Source organism: Podarcis liolepis, assembly GCF_965112155.1.
Source record: "Podarcis liolepis genome assembly, chromosome: 5".
Lineage (NCBI taxonomy): Eukaryota > Metazoa > Chordata > Lepidosauria > Squamata > Lacertidae > Podarcis > Podarcis liolepis.
This window is the reverse complement of record NC_139556.1, coordinates 14,069,785-14,092,275: the sequence shown is the minus strand read 5'-3', so window position 1 is coordinate 14,092,275 and position 22,491 is coordinate 14,069,785. Positions and strand designations below refer to the sequence as shown.

The following is a 22,491-nucleotide window of genomic DNA, read 5'->3' as shown; positions in this document are numbered from 1 at the left end:
AACTAAGGGGGATAATAAACACGTTAACCCCCCCCCCAATCCGTTTTTATGTTCTTGTGAATACCGTTTTAATGCTGCGAAAGGCTCTGGAACCTTATGGAGGGCTCCATATAAAACGGATTTTGTTATGGTTTCTTATGTTACAGTGCCTATCTATTTATATCTATAATATTATGATTTAAAATGGATTTTGCTACGGTTTTCGTCAACTAAGAGCCTTGTGGGTGTGTACGGATATATAAAGGAAGGGCGCGATTCTCCTCCTCGCTCGCTCGCTCGCGTCCTGCCTCCGAATCGGGTCCCCCTCCCTCCCACCCGAGGGCGCCGCGTGCGCGCCCCTCCCCTCCGGCTTGCGCGGCTGGTTTGAATGAACCGCTTCGGGAGTTGCGGCGCGAAGGCGGCGCCGGCCAATCAGAGCGGCGCATTTTTCGCGCTGGTTTTGGGCTGCGGGGGGGGGGGCGGCGGCGGTGAGGCGCAGGAGGCGGAGACCGAAGGGGACGCTCGCTCGCTCGCTCGGTCTGTCGGCGGCCCGTTCGCTCTCTCGCTTGCTCGGGGGAGGAGGGGGCGGCCGGGGAAGAAGGAGCCCACCGCCCAGGGAGAGACGAGGCGGCCGAGAGAAAGAGCGAGGCCCCCGCCTCAGAACGCCTCAGCAGCAGGTCAGTGGCGGGAGGGCGGCCGGGCCGGCCTCCCCTCAGGGGTTGCGGGGCGGGGGCGCGCCTGCCGTTCTTTCCCGCGCGCCCGTCTCGCGGGGGGGGGGTCTCCGCGTCCCGCCTGCCTCCTTCCGAGGCGGGCTTCCCTCGCCCGAGGCACGGAGCCGCTTTTTCCACCTCAGGCGCCTCCTCTCCTTCCCGGCCTCGGGGGGTTCCGGCGCCCCCTCGCACCCCCCCACCCCAGAAAGACGCCCCTCGGGGCCGGCCGCCCCTGCAGGCGCTTCCCCGCCACCCCACCGGGGTCGGGGCGCCTTCCTGCTCCGCCTCTGCGGGAGACGTAACTCGGGAAGAAAGGGTCAGAAGTGGAAACGGGGCCCGGAGTTGGGAGGGTCTCGGGGGAGGACGGGGGCCGGGGCGGGCTGGGAGGCTTTTCTCCTCCCTCGGCCTCGGGACCCGGTTGTGGGGTCGCCCGCTCGAGGGCTTCCCTTGGCCGGAGGCAGCAGCTGCTGCCGCCGCCGCCGCTTCTTGCCTGGGCTGCGAGAGGGAGCGGGCGAGGATGCAACTCCGGGAACGTATGGGCAGGGAAGGAAGCCATGTTTGATTCATTCCCCACCAAGGGAGCGCTGTGCGGTTGGGGATGCGGTGCGCCAGCCCTGCTGCTCGGCGTATGGGAAAGGGATGCAATAAGCCCTCCTAGGGCGCGCTCCCTCTTCGGCTTAAGCCTGGCTGTGAAGGGGGCCGATTGGCCTGGGAAGACCTTTTCTCCTGACCACCCACCAACCAAACCCCGCCCGCCCGCACACCGCCAGCTTGGCCCGATGTCCTTCTGGCAAGAAGGAAAAGCCTGGGTCGCAGCTCCACTGGGGAAATGGGATTGCAAAGGACGCCTCTGGGGCTACTTCACAACGCAGCAGCTGCTGGGTTTTTTTTCCCCCAGAGGGGGCCACACGGTCTTGCATCTCCTAGGACTGAAACGTTCCAGATCTTTTTTTGCTAGGGAATTAAAAGCCAATAATAGATCGCTCTTTTATTTCGCGTTGCCACGTGCATGAGTTTCTGCATTCCTAGGGATGCGCAAGCCAGTCTGGGGCAATTGATCAGAGAGACTGACTTCCTAGGGTATTGAAACCTAGGGCTTTTGGGTCACCTAATTAAGAGGCATGGAAGTGGGGAAATAGACTCCATTGAAGGCATCAGAGGTGCACACTTGCTGAATCTTTGTAATGTTAAATTGCTTTAATGTACAGTGCATTAATAGATTGGTTCTTCAGTCTCTTGAAAGACAGCATTTGCTGTGCAGCTGTTAGATGGTATTCAGTAAACTTATGAGCTGACCTGAGGATTGCCCATAAAGTGCATCATGCTCCCGTGAGTTCACAATGAAAACATGACAAAGGAGGGGTGTGTAATTGCTAAAATGTGATGGGGATGGAAAATCAAAAGGACTTTTAAAACTAGAGCATATAACTAACACCTCTCTGCTTTAAAAGTGTGGCATTCTTTATACAGTTCTTTTGTAGAGCATATTAAACTGGTCTGTTTAACAAAAATGTGAAACATTAGAACTCAGGTGTTGTTTTGCTTACAAAGGATTGGATTTGATTCCTTCATTGGTACTTGGCAATTGATTTTGTTTGATTGGTCTCTTCTTGCTTTAGCTGTATAAACTGATTTATAATGGCTATCATTTATCACTATTCCCATGATTTTATACAAAAATCAATGCATGTTTAAATAACAAAAACAATTTCTTTAAAAATAGTCTGGTGCTGCCTCAGAGCAGCAGTCATTGGTACATAGTACAATCCTATGTATGTATAAAAAGAAGTAAGCCCAACTGAGTTAAGAACCAATGGCAACGAGGACTTTGGTGCTCACTGAGTGACCTTGTGCCAATCACCATGTATTATGAAACATGAGGGCCTCTTAAATAATGTGGAACTCTTCTCCTGAGCCACCCTGAAGATCCCAGTAATCTGAGCAAAGTTCCAAATGCCTTTTGCAGTTTATTTTGTCATCTACCTGTCCAAGCAAAGCAGTGTTCTCCACTCCACCCTGCCCAAGGCTTGAAGCTGGATTTAAAAGAAGTCTTTTGTCCAAAAGAACCCACAGCTGAGCATAAGAAACCTAACAGTTTGTGTCCAGAATCTAATGGATTTTTTCTTTGCTCTCATCACTGCTCCAATAAGATTTTACAATTCCATTTCTAATCATAGAATAGTAGAGTTGGAAGGGGCGATGAGGGTCATCTAGTTGGACCCCTGCAATCTTTTTGCTCAATGTGGGCTTCAAACCCTGAGATTAAGTGTCTCACACCCTGCCAATTGAGCTATCCCACCCATCAGCGATGCCAGCAGTATGCTGTATGTTGATTCAGTCCTCTGCTGCACTTGCAAAAGAGACACATTTGCTTGCATTTCATGTCTCATGAAAACTTGTGCCCCCTTTTGCAGGTGAGCACCCCTAAAATGTCAGGGGTCTTCACGGGTAATAAGATATCTGAGATGCACAATATCAACAGGGATGCGGGTGGCACTGGGGTCTAAACCACTGAGTCTCTTGGGCTTGCTGATCAGAAGGTGGGTGGTTCGAATCCCCACGACGGGGTGAGCTTCTATTGTTCAGTCCCAGCTCCTGCCAACCTAGCAGTTCAAAAGCATGTCAAAGTGCAAGCAGTGGGAAGGTAAACGACGTTTCCGTGCACTCTGGTTTCCATCATGGTGTTCCATTGCGGCAGATGCGGTTTAGTCATGCTAGCCACATGTCTGCAGACAAACGCCAACTACCTTGGCCTGAAAGCGAGATGAGCGCCGCAACCCTATAGTTGCCTTTGACTGGACTTAACCGTTCAGGGGTCCTTTACCTATCACCTATCAACAGGTAAAGGGACGCGGGTGGCGCTGTGGATTAAACCACAGAGTCTAGGACTTGCGGATCAGAAGGTCGGTGGTTCAAATCCCCACGACGGGGTGAGCTCCCGTTGCTAGGTCCTTGCTCCTGCCATCCTAGCAGTTCGAAAGTGCAAGTAGATAAATAGGTACCACTCCAGCGGGAAGGTAAACGGTGTTTCCGTGCGCTGCTCTGGTTCGTCAGAAGCGGCTTAGTCATGCTGGCCACATGACCCACATGGCCAATAAAGCGAGATGAGCGTCACGACTGGACCTAATGGTCAGGGGTCCCTTTACCTTTTTATCAACAGGTAAAGTTTTCCCAGTAATTATCAAAGGCTTACCCAGTTTAATTTCTGCCCGCCACACAGCTGTTAAAGGCACAAGGATCCTGTTCTACAACGCCAAGCCTAAATCTTACAAGGAACTTAAGAATAAAAACAACAACAAAACATTTAGGCAACTTGATAATGTTTTTAAATTTAAAAATAGTAAAAAAATAGACATTTAATTGTTCAGAAATGTAATATAACGTTCATAGGCAAAAAAAGTGATGAGCCATTAGTAATAAAAAAACATGCACAAAGCCAATTAAGCATGTATCACTCCACCCTCCATGCTTTGATTGCTACATCAACAAAATACTCTGAGCACGTGCAGGTTCACATTTTGAACTCATTTAACTCACTGTTTTTGCTCGCTTCCCTCAAGTTGCTAGCTCAATCTAAGCTACACCACATGTCTGCTGTGAAAATATAGGAGGTATAAAATGGCTGCAAAAGGGACCCTAGTATTTGTATCATTGGCGTCAAAATTTGGCTCCCTTACCAGAGTGAGGCATCTTTGTACTATGAAGGGTCATGTTTTTCTTCTCATCTCTCCCCATATTAGCACAGTTCCGCTTCAAGGCTAACCTATATTAATCTGGCCTGATTATTGTATGTTTAGCAGGGTGCATAAGGTCCACTTGTATTCACCTGAGCTTACTCTCAGTTTGTTGTGGGCATTTATTCCTAAGATGAGTTATTGGGGAAGTGAGGAAAGGCAGTATTCTTCCTAATTGCTCATTAAAAAAAAAAGTTCTGTTAAAATTTTTATTTGATTTTATATACACCTCTTTTATAAAACAACTTTATGTTCTTATTTTGCCTTGATACTGATATTTTCATTCTTGCGCCCCTTCCTAGCAAAGCCAAGACTGCAATCCTGCACCTACTTCTAGGAGTAAGCCCCATTAAACAAAAAAGTAGGCATGTATTCAAAGGGTTCTTAATGAATGCCTGCGCTCCAGATCCTTCTAATTTGCAACCCGCTACACCAGTACCCCCTGAACCAGGCTCTTGGTGGGCCTGTGTATAAAAGCTAAAGCCTTCTGATTTTCAGTGCAAGGTCTTTAATGTATAGTCTACAAATTTGGTTCTACACGCAACCACTTTTCACCTAAGTAGCTTACCTTTTCTATTTTTATGAATTCTGCATTTGCGATATGACCTACCTGCTTCTGTGTTATCAATTTCACTATATCTACCCACCATTATACTGTGCTACAGTTGGCCCTCACAAATGCTTTTCTCACAGCAATCATATATGCTTGTTTATCCAGATGTATATCTCATTCATTTTAATTGAGGTTATAGGCAACAACCAAATTACATGTGTCAGATTTACGCGCAACTGGGCAGAACCCAGAAGTGACTTTAAAAAGGCCCTAAAAGAGCCTAGAAAGCGTGAAAAAGTTGCAAAAACAGTGCCTAGCAATCCCCACAAGCCTTTGCAATTGCAACCCCAGGAGCCCTTGCATCGACCGTTGAGAACTGGAGAGTTTGAGTTTGAGCAAAATGGTTTGGAGGGAGCAATTGTGGCGAGGTTTGGCATCTGGTAAGTGCTGCTGGTTTTTTCAAGGGTTTAGAGGGTGTTTGCAGGCTTTTCCAATAGCGTTTCACATAAATGTGCAGAGCCTTCCAACATAAGTCCTGCGTAAATTGGGAGTTGCCTATACTCTCAAGCAGGCATGCACAGGAATGCATCCTATAAAGTGAGCAATAGGAGCTATTTTCATCATTGCTCATGGGAAAAACCATTCCTGAGCTTGCTTTAGCTGATGTGTTTTGCACATCCCTCCATGTCTGTGAGAATACAGGTGTCCATAGTTTTAAGATGAGAATAGTATCTTATGCAGGGCACCAGTGTTTTCTCAATGGGGGTATTAACAAGGTTTTGCCTAATGAATGTTACAAATAAATTTCCTTCTTGACAGTCAACATAGACTACAGCAGCCTTTCTCGATCAGATGTTCTTGGACATCTTGCCCCATCCCTGACCACTAGCCATGCTGGGAGTTATAGTCCAACAACATCTGGGGATCCAATGTTGAGAGAGGCTGTGTTACAGCATATAGCCCTCCTTTTTGGAGTGGGGAGGTTTAGAACAGGCATAGGCAGCCTTGGCCCTCCAGATGTTTTGGGACTACAATTCTCATCATCCCTGACCACTGGTCCTGTTAGATAGGGATCATGGGAGCTGTAGGCCAAAAACATCTGGAGGGCCGAGGTTGACTATGCCATGTTTAGAAGATAGTGTTAATTGACTACTTTTAACACCCAAAGGCTATTGGCTTTTGTGGTGCCTCAGGATTCCAACCAGTCTCCCATACTTTTTAAATTCCTACATGAAACTTCCAAGAGAGGTCATCCAAAGGTTTGCAGATCACTAATTACATGGATTATCTAATGCTAATCCCTAGGAGGCAGGCAAAAAGTTAAAACTACTGTCAGTTTTATCCAGATAAGATAAAGTATTGTTTGGGAAGACCACTGATGTGGATGGAGAGTTGCAGCTTGTTTTGTACAGAGCTGCCAGGTATGCAATTTAGGGCTTTTTCTGAATCAGGTGACCTCAAGTGGCTAGGGGTGCCTTTAGCCTTAGGACTGCAACTGGCAAACCAGACTATCTGGAGAAAGCACAGCTGGCCTCGGCCTCACATCTACTGTTCCTTATGTAGGGAGTGCATACCCAAAAACAGACTGGAAACATCAGCTGGTATAATTTTTGGGATTTTTGTTTGTTTGCTTTTGTATTTATACATTTTTATTGAAATTTAGGTCCAACATTAAGACGTATATGATTTTAAAAAAACTATTGGAGCCAAGATTTTAATCCTTTAATGTTTTCCATTTTTGTGCAGTGAAGATGCCAGCTACCAAATTTATCTGCAAATATATTTTTTCCCCAATTACCCTTAAATTCCAATGAAGGCCCAGTAGAGATTTTCAGGAGTTTAGTGTAGAGAATAAAAACTAACCCCCTACCCTTATGCCCTAGGATCAGCTATAACTTTTATTCTATTATTACCTTGAGCCTTTAGGGCTTGATCAGCTAATAAATGTTGAAATTAGTGAGCCTGCAGCCAATTCAGACCTGAGTTCCCAATGTTTGCTCCAGAGAAATTGGGCTGTTATTGTAAAAGCTCTACAGCCGAAGAATCTCCCCCACCCCAATGATAGGATGCTGTTATGCAAATTCATATCCATCACCTGCTGATAGTAACTTGGTGGTATCAGAGATGAGCAAGTAAGGAATAGCCAGTACTGACATTTTTTCTAGATCTTCAGCATGCCTACAGTATAATGGTTATTTAATGGTTGTAACAGTGAGTTGAAAATGCAAAAGGGCAGGACCCATAAATTCCTTTGCGCTATTTCTTGTTCCAGTGTAATCCACTTCTTGCTTACTTTTTGAATTATACTTCAATGTTGTCTTAATGTTTTATAATATTAAGTGTGGCAATCTCCATCCCCCTTACGTTTTTTTTACTAATAATGTTTCATTGCTAATCTTTTTATTTTTCATTTCATTTCATTACACTTATTCTTTCCCCATGTGTATTTATTGAATAAAATAAGTTTGTTTTGCCTTTGCAAAGCAAGCTCAAGCCTGCCTTCAACTATCATTTGTCTGCTTTTCTCTCTCGAAGGCTCCTCAGGCTGGCTTATTCTTAATTTTTCTACTTTATCTTCTCAGTAGAGCTCTTTCTCTTTGGCTTGAAAGCTTTAGTGAGTAGTGTTTGTTGCTCCCTCTGCATTGATTTCTCATTAGTGAGTAGCATTTGGTGTCTCCTTTCCCCCTTTTTCTGTTCTGTGGTGTGTGCTTGGATTTTTAGCAGCATTTGGCTTTCTTGTGTGAGTGTGTAGCAAGCATTTTCAGTAGTGTTTGCTGTCCCCCCCCCCCTTTGTTTGGCATGGGTGTCTGGTTATCCCATGGGTAGGCAAACTAAGGCCCAGGGGCCGGATCCAGCCCAATCGCCATCTAAATCTGGCCCGCAGACGGTCCTGGAATCAGCGTGTTTTTACATGAGTAGAATGTGTGCCCCCCATATAGTCTGGCCCCCCACAAGGTCTGAGGGACAGTGGACCAACCCCCTGCTGCAAAAGTTCACTGACCCCTGGGTTAGCCTTTTCCTGTCATTCTGTTGTAGTTCTCACTTCTTTTCCCTGCTCTTTACTCCCTCCACTATCTTGTTGACTCTTCCTCTTACATTGCCGCCTTAAAAAAAAAAATCCCTCCTGTATATTTTCCTTTTGTCTGTCTTTCGCTCTAGTGCTGTTTCTGTAGCAGGCCTGGCCCACCCATAAAGCAAGGTGAGGAGACTGCCTAGGGGAGCAGGATCCTTGGGGCATCAGATCCCAAAGTAGATCTTTCTTCCCCCTTGTTAACATATAGATCTTCACTCCTCCTTCCCTGGCAGTGTTCAAAATTAGCATTTTGCAACTGACTATTGGCCATTTGTGACCAAGTGAAGAGGCTTGGGTGTCAGGAAGGCGCCTGACATGTCCACCATTGGGGGATCATTGGATCTGGGCTGTTTTCACATACTACCATATCCTGTAGAATTCTATCAGTTATATTTTATCAGCACAGTCAGAATGAATTTCAGGAACCGGTAATTGCCTTTTTCTGTGCATCCTGAGCAGGAGCAGTCGCCATTAAGAGAAAGATGTTGGACTGTCCCTTGGTCAAGTAACTTCTTTAAATTCTCAAAGCTCTTAACCTAGCTCAAAGTTGTCATCTGAACTAAGCCAGATGTTTAACTGATAATCAGTCACAGTTAGCCCATCATTTGAAAACGACTTTGGAGCGGTTGTACCTCAAAATGGAAACGATAGACATTCTGATTTGGCGACTGTAACCTTGGTTTTAAGGAGCCATTTGGGGCCAAGCTCATATACCTGAGTTTCTAACACTGTTCCCTGGTGGGGAACCACCATTTTGTGGTTTGCTTCAGGTGCCGAAATGTATTGGGCAGGCCCTGTTCTGTAGGATGGTGGTAGTTGATCGGGGGAGCAGATCTCTCTTCATTCTGCGAGATTCAGTCAGATGTGAGGCACTGCTCCTGCCCCTTTTCCTTGTGCAGGAATGGTTTTCCTCCCAGACGTCCTGTATAGCTGTTGGATTCACTTCAAGGACATTTGTGTTATACCAGGGGGTCAGCAAACTTTTTCAGCAGGGGGCTGGTCCACTGCCCCTCAAACCTTGTGGGGGGCCGGACTGTATTTTTTTTGGGGGGGTGGACGAATTCCTATGCCCCACAAATAACCCAGAGATGCATTTTAAATAAAAGGACACATTCTACTCATGTAAAAACACACTGATTTCCGGACCGTCTGCGGGCCAGATTTAGATGGCGATTGGGCTGGATCCGGCCCCTGGGCCTTAGTTTGCCTACTGTCCGCAGGCCAGATTTAGAAGGCGATTGGGCCGGATCTTGGGGGGATGGAAGCTGAAATGCAAAAGCCAGACTATCAGTTCCTCGTGGGAGTGGGGCTCCTCCACATCTGAGAGTGCAGAGTGGGGGGCAAAGAGCCCAGGCAGCGGGGGGAAGGTCTGGAGGATCCGCTCTCTGCTCTCGTTTTATCCAATACTCACCGCTAGGGAAGGGATGTGGAACCCCAGCAAATCTGCAAAGAGAAGGATATGGGGACAGGTGAGTTCGTCCCTAGGCCTTAGTTTGCCTACCCATGTGTTATACCCTTGCTTGATGTAATGGCTTCCAAGGACCCTACTTCAGTGACTCTGTGTCCCAGAGAGGGCAGCAGCTGGGAAGCTACATTCACAGACCACCCAACAGCAGAAGTGATGGGAGAATCTGCAATGATACAGGCAGCTCCTAATTTCTAATAAGCTGAAGAGATCTTTTTGGGGAGTGTTGTTGTTGTTGAAATGTTCAGTAGACTGGTGGTGGTTCTCCAATTGGACAACAATGTTCTGGCAGCCCTAGGTTGATATTGTCAATCAGTTTTATTGATGGCTGCTTCTGGAACTCACAGTAGAGCTTCTATAGTCTTTTTACATTCCTGCACTCCCAGGACATTGCTTGGTTCTTTCTGAGTAAGTAGAGGCTGTGCCCATGGTTCTACTTGGGTCCTCACAGCTGTCTCTTGTGCTCTTTTTTCGTAGGGACTGTGTTCTGCAGGTTAGCCTCAGGTTCTTGATTGACCAATTTCTGGGGCAGTGGAGCTTGCAGTGTCCAGAGTGCAGTTGTTTCAGTCTTTGTTGGATGTGATACCTCAGTGTGCTCTGAATTTGCTATGTGGTAGCAGATTATACTTCTTGCCACCTGAGTTTCTGTATTAAGGAGGTCTGCTGGGTTACATTTCTCCTGTTGAAGAGAAAAGGTGTGTAGTTCTTTGAAATAGGTTATCCCACTTGTAGTAAGTAACCTTAAAAAAAAAAAAATCTTGAGGGGAAATTATGTTACTATGCCAGGCAGAGATTCTGGAGAATCAGTGCTTTGCCATCTCTTGAGACAGTCAAGCCAGTTGTGCCTTAATTCCCTCCTGAATGAAGTTGCTCAACCTCAGACCCACAAAGACTCCTATCTCACTGTTGGTCCTTTGGTTTTATATCTTGGCCGCGAATGTGTGAGAAGCCCGGGTGGAAGCAGCAGAAGATGAAGGATTATCGAGATACATCTGCCACCAAGTGTCTCTGTAGGTTCTGTATTAGGCAGTGGACACCAGAGTCAAGTACCTTACATAATCTCTGCATGGGGTAAGGACATCTGAGGGGCCCCACAAATAATGGGGTAGGGACTTCTCAGGGGGTCACTGCAACATGAGGAACATGATCAGGGTACTGTGCTAAAGACCAGGCTTGTTACATTTTGTCTACTACTTCATTTCTAACTTGAGGTGGGAAAGGAACAGTTAGCAACGTGAAAAATTAAGGATCCGTGTGCCTTTTCTGTAATTTCAGTACAGGAGTCCCAGACCTCTTTGAACCAGCAGGCATATTTTGAATTTTTAGAAAGTGCTGTGGGCACCAGTCACAAAATGGCTGCCATTGAAGTTTAGCATCATGCGATATGGCTGCTGTAGGTGTCGTGACACAATAACGTGTTTCTTAACCCACCAAACCCTGAAAAGTTGACCTGCCACATTAAGATTGCGATTACCGTATATACTTGTGTATAAGCCAACTTTTTCAGCACATTTTTTATGCTGAAAAAGCCCCCCTCGGCTTATACTTGAAAGGAGCCTCTCCCAACTCTTACTCTTGCGAGCGGCAGAGGCAGCTGTGTCCTTTCAAATGATTTCTCATGAACAGCCTCCACAGATCTTTGAAGGGAAACTTTTCATAGTCCATACCTCTTAAAATTGCAAAATGGATTTTGGAAGGATCAGGCAACAGGTCCCTCAGCAGTTAATTGATAACAAAATGCAGTAGCTGTCTAGGGACTGGCTGTGGAACACCTCATAGTTAGCTCATTTTCACTGCCTGCACCAGGCTGAGTGCATGTCTCTTCTTTCTTAATGTTGCTGAAACTGTTTGCAAATGAGACAGAATCCAAGGTAAGCTGCTCTGGGTTTTTTCTTATGAATAAGAGACTGGATTCAGGGAAGAAACAAGGCAGCAACTTCTCTTTGTGTAGAAATTGTACCAGATGTTGTTTTAGAATGCAGATCTTGCTTTTCCGTTTTTCAACCTGTTTTCACTTGACTGTGTAGCTTCTCACCAGTACAACTTGTTACATAATCCTTGCCTAATTTACCAGTAGCTGCTGCATTTCCCGCCCTAGGCTTATACTCGAGTCAATAAGTTTTCCCAGTTTTTTGTGGTAAAATTAGGTGCCTTGGCTTATATTCGGGTCGGCTTATACTCGAGTATATACGGTATGTTGTGCTGGTACTAATTGCGGAGATCACACAGTATTGATTTCACACACAATGCTGTTGCTATCTAGTAACAGAGCATTCCCCAGTACTGGGGGATGGGGGAATGTGCCCCACACCATACTTCCATGCATCTTTGTTTGTCTGTCTCGCACTCGCACACACATTCGCTCGCTCGCTCTTGCTTGTGTGCATACATACTTATGAGACTGCATGTACATTTCCCCCTCACACACTTGGATGTATGCAGGAAATTTTCCAGGAGGGGGCAAAAAAATGAGGGTGGGGCACAAAGTAAAAGACTGAAAGGGTGCAACAGGCTTAATTTCTCACAGAAAGTAAGAAGCGTTGTACCTGTACATTTTGCCTCATTTCATGTTCTAAAATTTCTATAAAGTTACTTTTTAAATAAAGTGAAAGTTGGGAATCTGAGGGTTGTTGTTTATCCTGGGGGCATCAAAGAAAGCCTTTGCGGGCTCCTTGGTACCTGTGGCCGCAGTTGGTGGTCCCTGAATTAACACCTACCTCATTGTAAAAGCCACATCATAGAGCATATAATGGTTAATAGCTTACTTGCAGAATTAGCTTTGAATTCAGGTAGGTAGCCGTGTTGATCTGACGCAGTAGAGAGATAGATAGATATTGTCCAGTAGCACCTTAGAGACCAACTAAGTTCTTGGTATGAGCTTTTGTGTGCATGCACACTTCTTCAGATACACCAGAAGTGTGCATGCACACAAAAGCTCATACCAAGAAGAAACTTAAAGGTAAAGGGATCCCTGACTGTTAAGTCCAGTTGCAAACGACTCTGGGGTTGCGGCTCTCATCTCGCTTTACTGGCCGAGGGAACCGGCGTTTGTCTGCAGACAGCTTCCAAGTCATGTGGCCAGCATGACTAAGCTGCTTCTGGCAAATCAGAGCAGTGAACGGAAACGCCGTTTACCTTCCCACCGGAGCGGTACCTATTTATCTACTTGCACTTGACGTGCTTTTGAACTGCTAAGTGGGCAGGAGCTGGGACCAAAAACGGGAACTCACCCCACCGCAGGGGTTCGAACCGCCGATCTTCTGATCGGCAAGCCCTAGGCTCTGTGGTTTAGACCACAGTGCCACCCGCGTCCCTTAGAGACTTAGTTGGTCTCTAAGGTGCTACTTAGGGACACGGGGGTCCCTTTACCTTTAAGGTGCTACTGGACATTTTTTAAATTTTTTAAATATAGCTTTGAATTGTTACACATTGTAAAGCTTACTCAATAATTTATAAAAAATGTTTGTTAGTTTTTTATAAAACATGAAGAGGACAAGCCAGAGAAGTTATAAAGTTGATAATTACATTTCAGTATGCAAGTCCATTTCATTATTATTCAGTTTCCAGGCGTCCATAATGTTCATTGAGTTGAAGGGAGATAGGAAATATTTTTTGACATAGACATATATTCAATAAATTCATCAGCTTCTGCACTTTTTCTTTGTGCTGTAATTTTATAGGATCAATTTTTCATGAGGGAAGTCAGCCAAAGTTGACACAAAATTTTTGTATACCACCATTAATCTGTAGATCTCAGGACAGTATATAAAACTACAAGATAAAAAACACATAATACATAATAAAAACAAGAACAAACCAGTAGCCCACTCTCCCACCCGTTCTGACCAAAAATTCAATAATACTTTGCAGGACCACCACATACAGTAAAACATTCCTCTTTCAATGCATTTTCTCCAACACATCAAGGTTATGTTTGAATTTATTCAGTAAGATACCAGCAAAGTACAGTGGTACCCCGCAAGACGAATGCCTCGCAAGACGGAAAACCCGCAAGACGAAAGGGTTTTCTGTTTTGGAGGCGCTTCGCAAGACGAATTTCCCTATGGGCTTGCATCGCAAGACGAAAGCCCATAGGGAAATGCTGGCGGTCGGGAGCAAAGACTTTCGCCCACAGCCAGCCTTCAGAAGAGGACCTCTTCTGAAGGCCGGCGGGGGGCAAAAGTCTTTGCTCCCCCCCCCCGCCTGCCTTCCCCCCCGCCTGCCCCGGGCGATCTTAAAATGCTGGGGGTCGGCAGCGAAGCGTTCGCTCCCGCCCGCCAGCATTTTAAAATCTCCCTGGGACAGCGGAGGCTTCGCTCCCGCCCGCCAGCATTTTAAAATCGCCCCGGGACAGCAGGGGCTTTTAAAATGCTGGCGGGCGGCAGCAAAGCCCTCCTGTCCCCGGTGCTTGCGGGGCGGGAGGTGGGAAGAAGGGCTTTTCTTCCCAGCGCCAGCCTTCAGAACAGCCTTCTGAAGGCTGGGGGTGGGAAGAAAAGCCCTTGTCCCCCCCCCCAGCCTTCAGAAGAGGTCGGGGGACAGACTGTCCCCGGACCTGGTCTGAAGGCGGTTTCCCTAGGAACGCATTAATTGATTTTCAATGCATTCCTATGGGAAACCGTGCATCGCAAGACGAAAAACTCGCAAGAAGAAAAAACTTGCGGAACGAATTAATTTCGTCTTGCGAGGCACCACTGTATCATTTTAATGGAATCTGCTTTAATTCTAGCTGACACTGATTTGAGTGTTTTTCTACATGACATTCCACGGTTCATCTTTAATATTCATTTGCTGGTTCCCAGGTTGTTTCTGAACTGGTATATGTATCCCATGTATTCTTCAATTAAGAATTTATAAGTTTCTGACAGAAGTTATTTGCTATTGTTTCCTGTTGAAATTACAAACATTTCTAAAGTACGAAGTGGTATTTTTGCATGATTGATTTGGAACCAAGTATGTTTAAGTTCTAAATGTAGTAGATCGCCTGATTTGGGGTTATTACCAATATAAAAATCTTTGACATTGGATATACTCTATCTATATCTATATCTATATATCTACCGTATATCTATATCTATATCTATATTTACAATCCCCCCCCCACCCCCAAAGAAGCATGTCTTGTTTTAAAAAGGGAGTCTTAACTGATTTAGTTTTTTGAGATGGATGAATTAAATACTGAGGCCCTCTCAAGTTCTGTCTGGCTTTTCCAGCCATTTCCATTGTTATCAACATTCTTTTTGTATTACTTTTTAGTATTGAAATTATATATTTTTATGTGAGATGCATTGTGGTATAATGGTAATCCTGGAATGCGTATTCCTGTTTATTGTATGCTTAATACATTGATAAGAATAATAAGAATAAGAATAATATATTTATATTTTACCCTCTCAAGGCGGCTTCCAGCAAAATATAAAAACACAATAAAGCATTAAACATTTAAAACTTCTGTATGCAGGGCTGTGTTTAGATGTCCTCCAAAAGTCATCTCTTTAATATCTAATGGGAAGGTGTTCCACAGGGTAGGTGCCACTACTTAGAAGGCCCTCTGTCTGGTACCCTATAACAGGTACGTCTAACAGATCGTGATCATTTTTGTCCTGCACCCCCAGAAAACAGGGCCTCCCTCCTCCCTAAAAAAAAGCTCAACAACCTTGACCTGAACCGCAAAAAAGGGGGTAGATCAGTTTTTCACTCTGTGAGTAGATCGCAGTCTCTTGCCGTATAACTTCACCTCTCATAGCGAGGGAATCACCAGAAGGCCCTCGGAGCTGGATCTCTGTCTGTGCTTAACAATCGGGGTGGAGACGCTCCTTCAGGTATACAGAGCCGAAGCCATTTAGGGCTTTAAAGGTCAACACTAACACTTTGAATTGTGCTCGGAAACGGACTGGGAGCCAATGTAGATCCTTTAGGACCGGTGTTATATGGTCCTGTTGGCTGCTCCAAGTCAGCAGTCTAGCTGCTGCATTCTGGATTAGATGTAGATTCTGAGTCACCTTCAAAGGTAGCCCCACGTTCATAAGAATGTGCAGCATTGTTCAGCATGGTTTTTGATACCCTCTTTTTGTCTGAATTTATAGATGCAAGAATGATTTTTTCCTTGATCTCAGTGTGTACTATTAATAAGTATTGGTGATTTTTTGAAATTATAATAAAAATAGAATAATTCATCATTTGCACGATATGCTGACTGGGCATATAATCATTTTAATTGCTGCTATCCTTACAAGCCAAGAAAGTGAATAACTGTCCTATTCTTTTAGCTGTTATTTTATTTGCTGGATTAACAGTTGTAAATGAAATAGAAATGTTAAATTTCAGTGTTGGGGGATATCTACACCTAGGTATTTATTTATTCTTGCATATTTGCCAATTCGTTTCCTTCAGTTAAAGAGCTGCTATATATCCATATTCTTTAATTACATTCATTACATGTGGCATAACTTCATTTAGGTTCAAGATCATTAACACAATGTCATCTGCAAATAAATTAGCTAATGTGTTTCACCATCAGTAGCATTAGGATTATTGTGTGACGTGTTTGCCTTGGCAATGGAAACGTTGCCTAATAACATCGGCAGCAATGGACAGCCATGTTTTGTTCCTTTATTTGCTTGAAAAGCATCAGAGTCCTATCTGTTAGCTCTGATGCATGTCTGGCTATTTTTATATAAATATCTTTATATTTGAATAACTTGTCAATTCCCATAAATTCTAAGACCTTAAAAGAGAATCCACTCCAATTTGTCAAAGGCCTTTGTCACATCAAACAACACAAAGTGCCTTTGACTCTTTAAGATTAGTATGATGAATTACATTTAACATGTGGCTGAAGGAATTAGCAGTTAATCATGTTTTAATAAAACCAGTTTGCTCTAATTGTATGTATTTTGGTCTAAATTTGAAGGATGTTCTATAAGAACATTTGAACAATTTAGCATCAGTGTTAATTGGAAACACAGTACAATCGTATTTAACTTGCGCAATTCCAACCCAGTGCAAAAAGAGATTTTAAGCTTTCTGCCTTGTTTGGGAAGCAACCTTGTTTAGACGAGGGGTGCAGGGTGCTCCCACAAGATCTCACGAGAACACCCCAGGGCCTCCAGGGTTGAGGCATGGAGAGGGCCTTGCTTGCCAAGCAAGGCAGAAACGCCTGACACAAAAAGAACTTTTCAGCAAGGTTCTCCATGCCTGCCTCTGGAAGCCGCCTGATGGGGTGGTTCCCATGGTTTGAGTATATGTGTTTTTGCATATAAGGTAAAGGGACCCCTGACCATTAGGTCCAGTTGTGACCGACTCTGGGGTTGTGGCGCTCATCTTGCTTTATTGGCCAAGGGAGCCGGCGTACAGCTTCTGGGTCATGTGGCCAGCATGACTAAGCTGCTTCTGGTGAACCAGAGCAGTGCATGGAAACGCCGTTTACCTTCCCGCTGGAGTGGTACCTATTTATCTACTTGCACTTTATGTGCTTTCGAACTGCTAGGCTGGCAGGAGCAGGGACTGAGCAGTGGGAGCTCACCCCATCACGGGGATTCGAACCGCCAACCTTCTGACTGGCAAGTCCTAGGCTCTGTGGTTTAACCACCGGAACCAAACCCCTGCATGCTTTATCCGTCTATGAGTCAACCTGTTCTTTATCTTTGTTTGGTTTAGGTAACACTATGATTCTGGTTCGTTTCCAGGACGATGGAATCTGTCCCCCTTCCTTAACTTCATTAAAGAGTTTTCCAGGTAGAGGCAATAGAATATTCTGAATTTCTAAATACAAAGCTCCAGCAAAACCATTGGTTCCTGGTGCGTTGACTGGTTTAAGTTTAGATGCACATTTTAAATTTCTTCCTTTGAGATCTGTTTGTTTAAACAATGATTTGGAGCATATGATCTGCATTGCAGTCGACTGACTGACTGACTGACTAAATTAATGAGGTGGGTGAAAAGCAGGCAAATGCAGCCATGTAGGGGCACAAGACATCACAACCCCTTTCTAGAGTCTGGCATTTCTCTTACAGCACTTAATTGTCTTGTTTGGTGGAGCTAATGGGGGAGAGGGGTTTGGCAAAGCCCTCAGATTTGCAGCTTTGAAGTGAATGGTGTCTCTTGTTCAGCCATTGATGAATTCTGAACCCTACTCACCTTTATTGACACATGAGAACCAGTGCTTGCCAGATTTCAAGATCCAGATAATGACTTCCTAAGGATAATCTAATGAACAGTAATGGTATTGGTGATCATATAGTTTTAAAATTGGAAGTGTTAATGCTCTAAACTAGTTTGCCCTCAAAATGATATAAACCTGGTATAAATATAGTAAAAAGAGCCTCTGGTAAATAGAATGCCGACTTGCTTGAGTGGGGATGTTGCCTGGGTAAGTTTCTGACCGCGTGCTCTAAATTATATTAAGTAATATACACCAAAGCAGCATTCAAAATAAATAAATATTCTAATACTAATGGTTCTTCCTTTCTTTTTCTTCTGTTTTAATGCAGCGGTACAAAACTGGAAATCCTTTTGACTGAATGGATTTCAAAAGTAGCTCTCTGCTTCTAGCCAAAAAAAGGGTCAACCACATTAAAATGAAGCAAGTACCAGAGATCCTTGGAAATCCTACAGGGAAAACACAGAACTGTGAAGTGAATCGTGAGTGTTCTGTTTACCTGGGCAAAACACACCTTTCTGCTACACTACAGGAGGACGTTATGCCGAAATATAATGGCCACGATGCTCTCCCATTTATTCCTGCGAACAAACTGAAAGATCTCACTTCTCGTGTGTTTAATGGAGAATCGGCAACACAAGACACCAAGCTGCGCTTTGAGTCTGAGGATATAAAAGAACCTGCAACTCCACCTAACACTACACCTGTCAAGAATGGTTCTCCAGAGATTAAACTGAAAATCACTAAAACCTACATGAATGGAAAGCCTCTATTTGAATCTTCAATTTGTGGTGACAATGGAATAGATGTGTCTCAGGCAGAGGAAAATGAGCAGAAGCCAGCAAATAAGGAAAGGAGAAATAGAAAAAGAAGCATCAAATATGATTCCTTACTTGAACAGGGTTTTGTTGAAGCGGCATTGGCATCAAACACATCTAGTTCCTCTGATGAGAAGGTACAGAATTTATTTGCTACCTCTGCTCTTTGGGTAACTCGTGTCAGCCAAAGTTACCAATGTTTGACCTGTTTTTTCCTAACTGATCAGTCAGGTAGCAGCTGATGGCTCCTACAAGGTTCTGAGCTTCAGAGTCTATTAATAAGTCTAGCAAATGAAGTTGGAGAGAATAGACATGCCATCCCCATGCTTCACTCATTTGAGTCCATTTCATCCTTCCCCTTCTCTGGCGCTCCCCAGAGTGAACTTGAGACAGACAATCTAATAATAGGGGAAGTTTTAATAATGTATTTAATGATAATGGACCATTAAGGTCCAGTTTTGAATCATAATTATGAAAACAAATTTTTCATCTTCATTTTGATGATGATGATGAAACGATTCCAGTTGACAGGCTATTGAAGAGGGACTATTTGTATTAACTTTGATGCACCAAAGCAACATCATCATCATAAACAATAACAATAATAATACCTTTATTGTCATTGTACAACCTGTGTACAATGAAATTAAACGAGTCTCTCCCCCCCTCAATCTCATGCCACTCTTTGTGCTTATTGAACAACACCCCCCCCCCTTTCAAGGCAATTGCTCTATGCTATTTTCCGTTCAACAGCCTAACACCCCACGGATAGAAGCTATTTTTTAGCCTGTTGGTACGGCTGATTATACTTCTATATCTCCTACCCTACCTGGGTAGCTAGCCAACATGGTGCCCTCCAGTTAAAATCTCCTTCAGCCCCAACCATCTTGGTTTAGCTACCTATGTTTAGATGGACCGTTTTACTGAGACATTTTGCTGTTCAGACTTTGTGCAACCGAATGCAAAATGAATCTAGCATCTCACACACACTCATTCTGAAGCACTTGGTTATTAATTAAAAAGGTAACAAGGCTATACCAAGCAACTTTGGTATAGCGCTTTATGATCCGTAAAGAATGTGTTTCATGGATGTGAAGGAGATAATTTTTCTCAGCTGGGCTTCTGCCTATGCTGCCCTTGAATTTTTTTAAAAGTTGTATTTGCTGTATTGAAGGGATAGCTCTCTAGGGTCATTGTTTGTACAGTTAGGTGCCAAGTACCTTTCACTCAAAGTGTATGAATGTCCCAGCAAGAGACCAGGGAAAATAAACGTAAAGGTAAAGGGACCCTAACCATTAGGTCCAGTCGTGGCCGACTCTGGGGTTGCGGCGCTCATCTTGCTTTATTGGCCGAGGGAGCCGGCGTACAGCTTCCGGGTCATGTGGCCAGCACGACTAAGCCGCTTCTGACGAACCAGAGCAGCGCACGGAAACACCGTTTACCTTCCTGCCGGAGCGGTACCTATTTATCTACTTGCACTTTGACATGCTTTCGAACTGCTAAGTTGGCAGGAGCAGGGACCGAGCAACGGGAGCTCACCCCGTCGCGGGGATTCGAACCGCCAACCTTCTGATTGGCAAGTCCTAGTCTCTGTGGTTTAACCCACAGCACCACCCATGTCCCTAAAAATAAACTTAGGAGTAAAAAAAAGGAGGTGTCAGTATTGTTGTGTTTCTTTTTTGAGTTACTTATTTTGCCTTAAGTAGGTGTAATAATCGGAAGCCAGCTAGAAGCTAAGTTGTCCTTTCAATATGCAGTCCTGCAAGATGTTAGTAAAGTACCAGAGGGGCCCATTTACCTCTGATCAATAAGAACCTCCATGTGCTACAGATAACTTCTAATCCGCGGGCCACTTTTGGCCAGCTATGACATTTTCCACCAAAAACCCATACCCACCTGCCAATCAGACTCTAATCAGGTTTCTCTGAAGTTGTACTCTCCCTGAAATGGCAGGTATAAAGTTTTCATGTATTTCTTAATCTAAAATAGTCAATGTCCTATGTGGTTCAGAGGGTCTTTTAGCAGTAACTGCAGCCATTCCTGGACATGGATAGTCACGATGATTCACACTCTGGTAGTCTCCTAGTTGGATTACTGTAATGTGTTATATGTGGGACATTCCTTAAAGATGACTCAGAACGTCCAGTAAGTGGATAACACAGCTTCCAGCATTTTGACTGGTACATCCATGACTGCCCATGTTATAACAATTTTGGAAGAATCATACGTCCACCTACTTTATTCAGAGTCCAATTTAAGGTACCTGTGCTTTACCTTTCATGTATGCTCCTCTCCATGTGTGCACCTGCAGCCTCAAGTAGTACAATGCAAGAGGAGCTTTATGAGTTAATATTATTGGATGTATAAACTAGCCTTAAATAGTACTGGCTTTCTGATACAGCATATGGAAAAATTGTTTGTTTGCTACCATTTAATTCTCTTGACAGCTTGAATCACAAAGGTTTCTTGGGAGTCCTTGCAGCCTTTGCATGTGGTGTATGAAATTATTTTGGAAGACTGACCAGAAAGAAAGTTCCTTGACCTTTCTAGAATGGTCCACAAACACACACTGTGATCACGGCCTTGGAGCTAGAAACTCGATTTTGTAAAATGAATACAGGGTTGAATCGCATAAACACTGATAATATATCCTCAACCTGTTTTATGCATGTGCCTAAAAACGTCATGTGTCTGTACAGCAGATATGAATTTTATTGGTGCATATGTCAGAAAGTCAGGACTCAGCCATTGCTCCCCACTGCACATGAAATGGCAAGTATATGCTTTTTGACACATTATGTGTGAAGTGGTACTGAGACTTGTGTTCCTGAAAATTCCAATAACAGTAATATCTAGGGGCTCTAAAGCAACAATTAATACCAGTTGTGGCTTTCGGTAGCTGTCGCTTCAACTCCTTTTACTTCCAGAGAAGCTGAGGCTCCCTTGTTCCTTTAAAATTGGAGTTCACTCTTCATTTCGAAGTAATATATTTTCCCTGTTACCAAATAACAGAAAGTTCATAGCCTTGCAAAAGTACGATGGGTGCCCTGATAGTTGTATCCCTTTAGCTGTGGATCTGTGACCCAAACTTAGTTCATATGGCTAAACGTTTTCATGAACATTCCAGTTAAAGTTACCATTCATTTGCAATGCTCCAGGCACACGGTGTATTGTTACCAATTAAGCGTGATTTATGGAACATTCTTCATTCCCTGCGCACTCAAATATGAAAATATTTTTGTTTGATCAAGTTGCTAGAATTTGTAAATGCCTTTTTCTTTCTCTAAAAAGATTCCTGCTAAAGAAGATTCTTCTTTACTACTTGGAAAAGATGACAAAGCTCATGTATTGAAGTACAATGTAGGAGACTTGGTATGGTCCAAAGTATCTGGCTATCCCTGGTGGCCGTGCATGATTTCAACTGATCCTCTTCTTTACAACTTCACAAAACTAAATGGTATGTCCTCTGTCTTTGGTAGTTTTGCATTTGCAGCTATTTCTATGTTAGGCCCCAAAACTAAAAGGAAAGCCACCAGTAAACTGGGATATTTTATGTGTCTCTGTTGGCTTAAATAAACAAAGATGTAAGCTTTACAAGTTGTACTAAGCTTTGTATTAGAGAAATAGCTAAAATAAATGTGAATACAGTGGTGCCCCGCAAGACGAATGCCTCGCAAGACGGAAAACCCGCTAGACGAAAGGGTTTTCCGTTTTTGAGCTGCTTCGCAAGACGAATTTCCCTATGGGCTTGCTTCACAAGACGAAAACGTCTTGCGAGTGTTCCGATTTTTTTCCGCCTCCCCCCCCCTTTTTCTAAGCCGCTAATAGCCTTTTAGCCGCTAAGCCTTTAATAACCGCTAAACTGCTAACAGCGCTAAGCCGCTAATAGGGTTGCTTCGCAAGACGAAAAAACCACTAGACGAAGAGACTCGCGGAACGGATTATTTTCGTCTTGCGAGGCACCACTGTAGTGTTGTAATTTGAATAAGATTATTACAGAT

At 44.1% G+C, this 22,491-nt stretch overlaps 1 protein-coding gene across 4 annotated transcripts in view; it reads left to right on the top strand.

The window, feature by feature from the left end:
* Positions 1-291: 291 nt before the first annotated feature.
* NSD2 (nuclear receptor binding SET domain protein 2) overlaps positions 292-22,491 on the top strand; it is a 76,484-nt gene continuing 54,284 nt past the window's right edge. For 2 of the 4 annotated variants that reach the window (XR_014525889.1, XM_083502171.1), the window contains exons 1-4: positions 447-656; positions 17,171-17,248; positions 18,004-18,627; positions 21,782-21,947. Coding sequence is in view for 3 of the 4 variants with exons in the window: in XM_083502171.1 (XP_083358297.1) it covers positions 18,034-18,627; positions 21,782-21,947 (760 nt within the window). In the remaining variant the exon portion in view is untranslated. Of the gene's footprint in view, positions 657-769; positions 1,006-17,170; positions 17,249-18,003; positions 18,628-21,781; positions 21,948-22,491 lie in introns of those variants that run through there. The other 2 variants (XM_083502172.1, XM_083502173.1) reach the window with 2 other exon arrangements.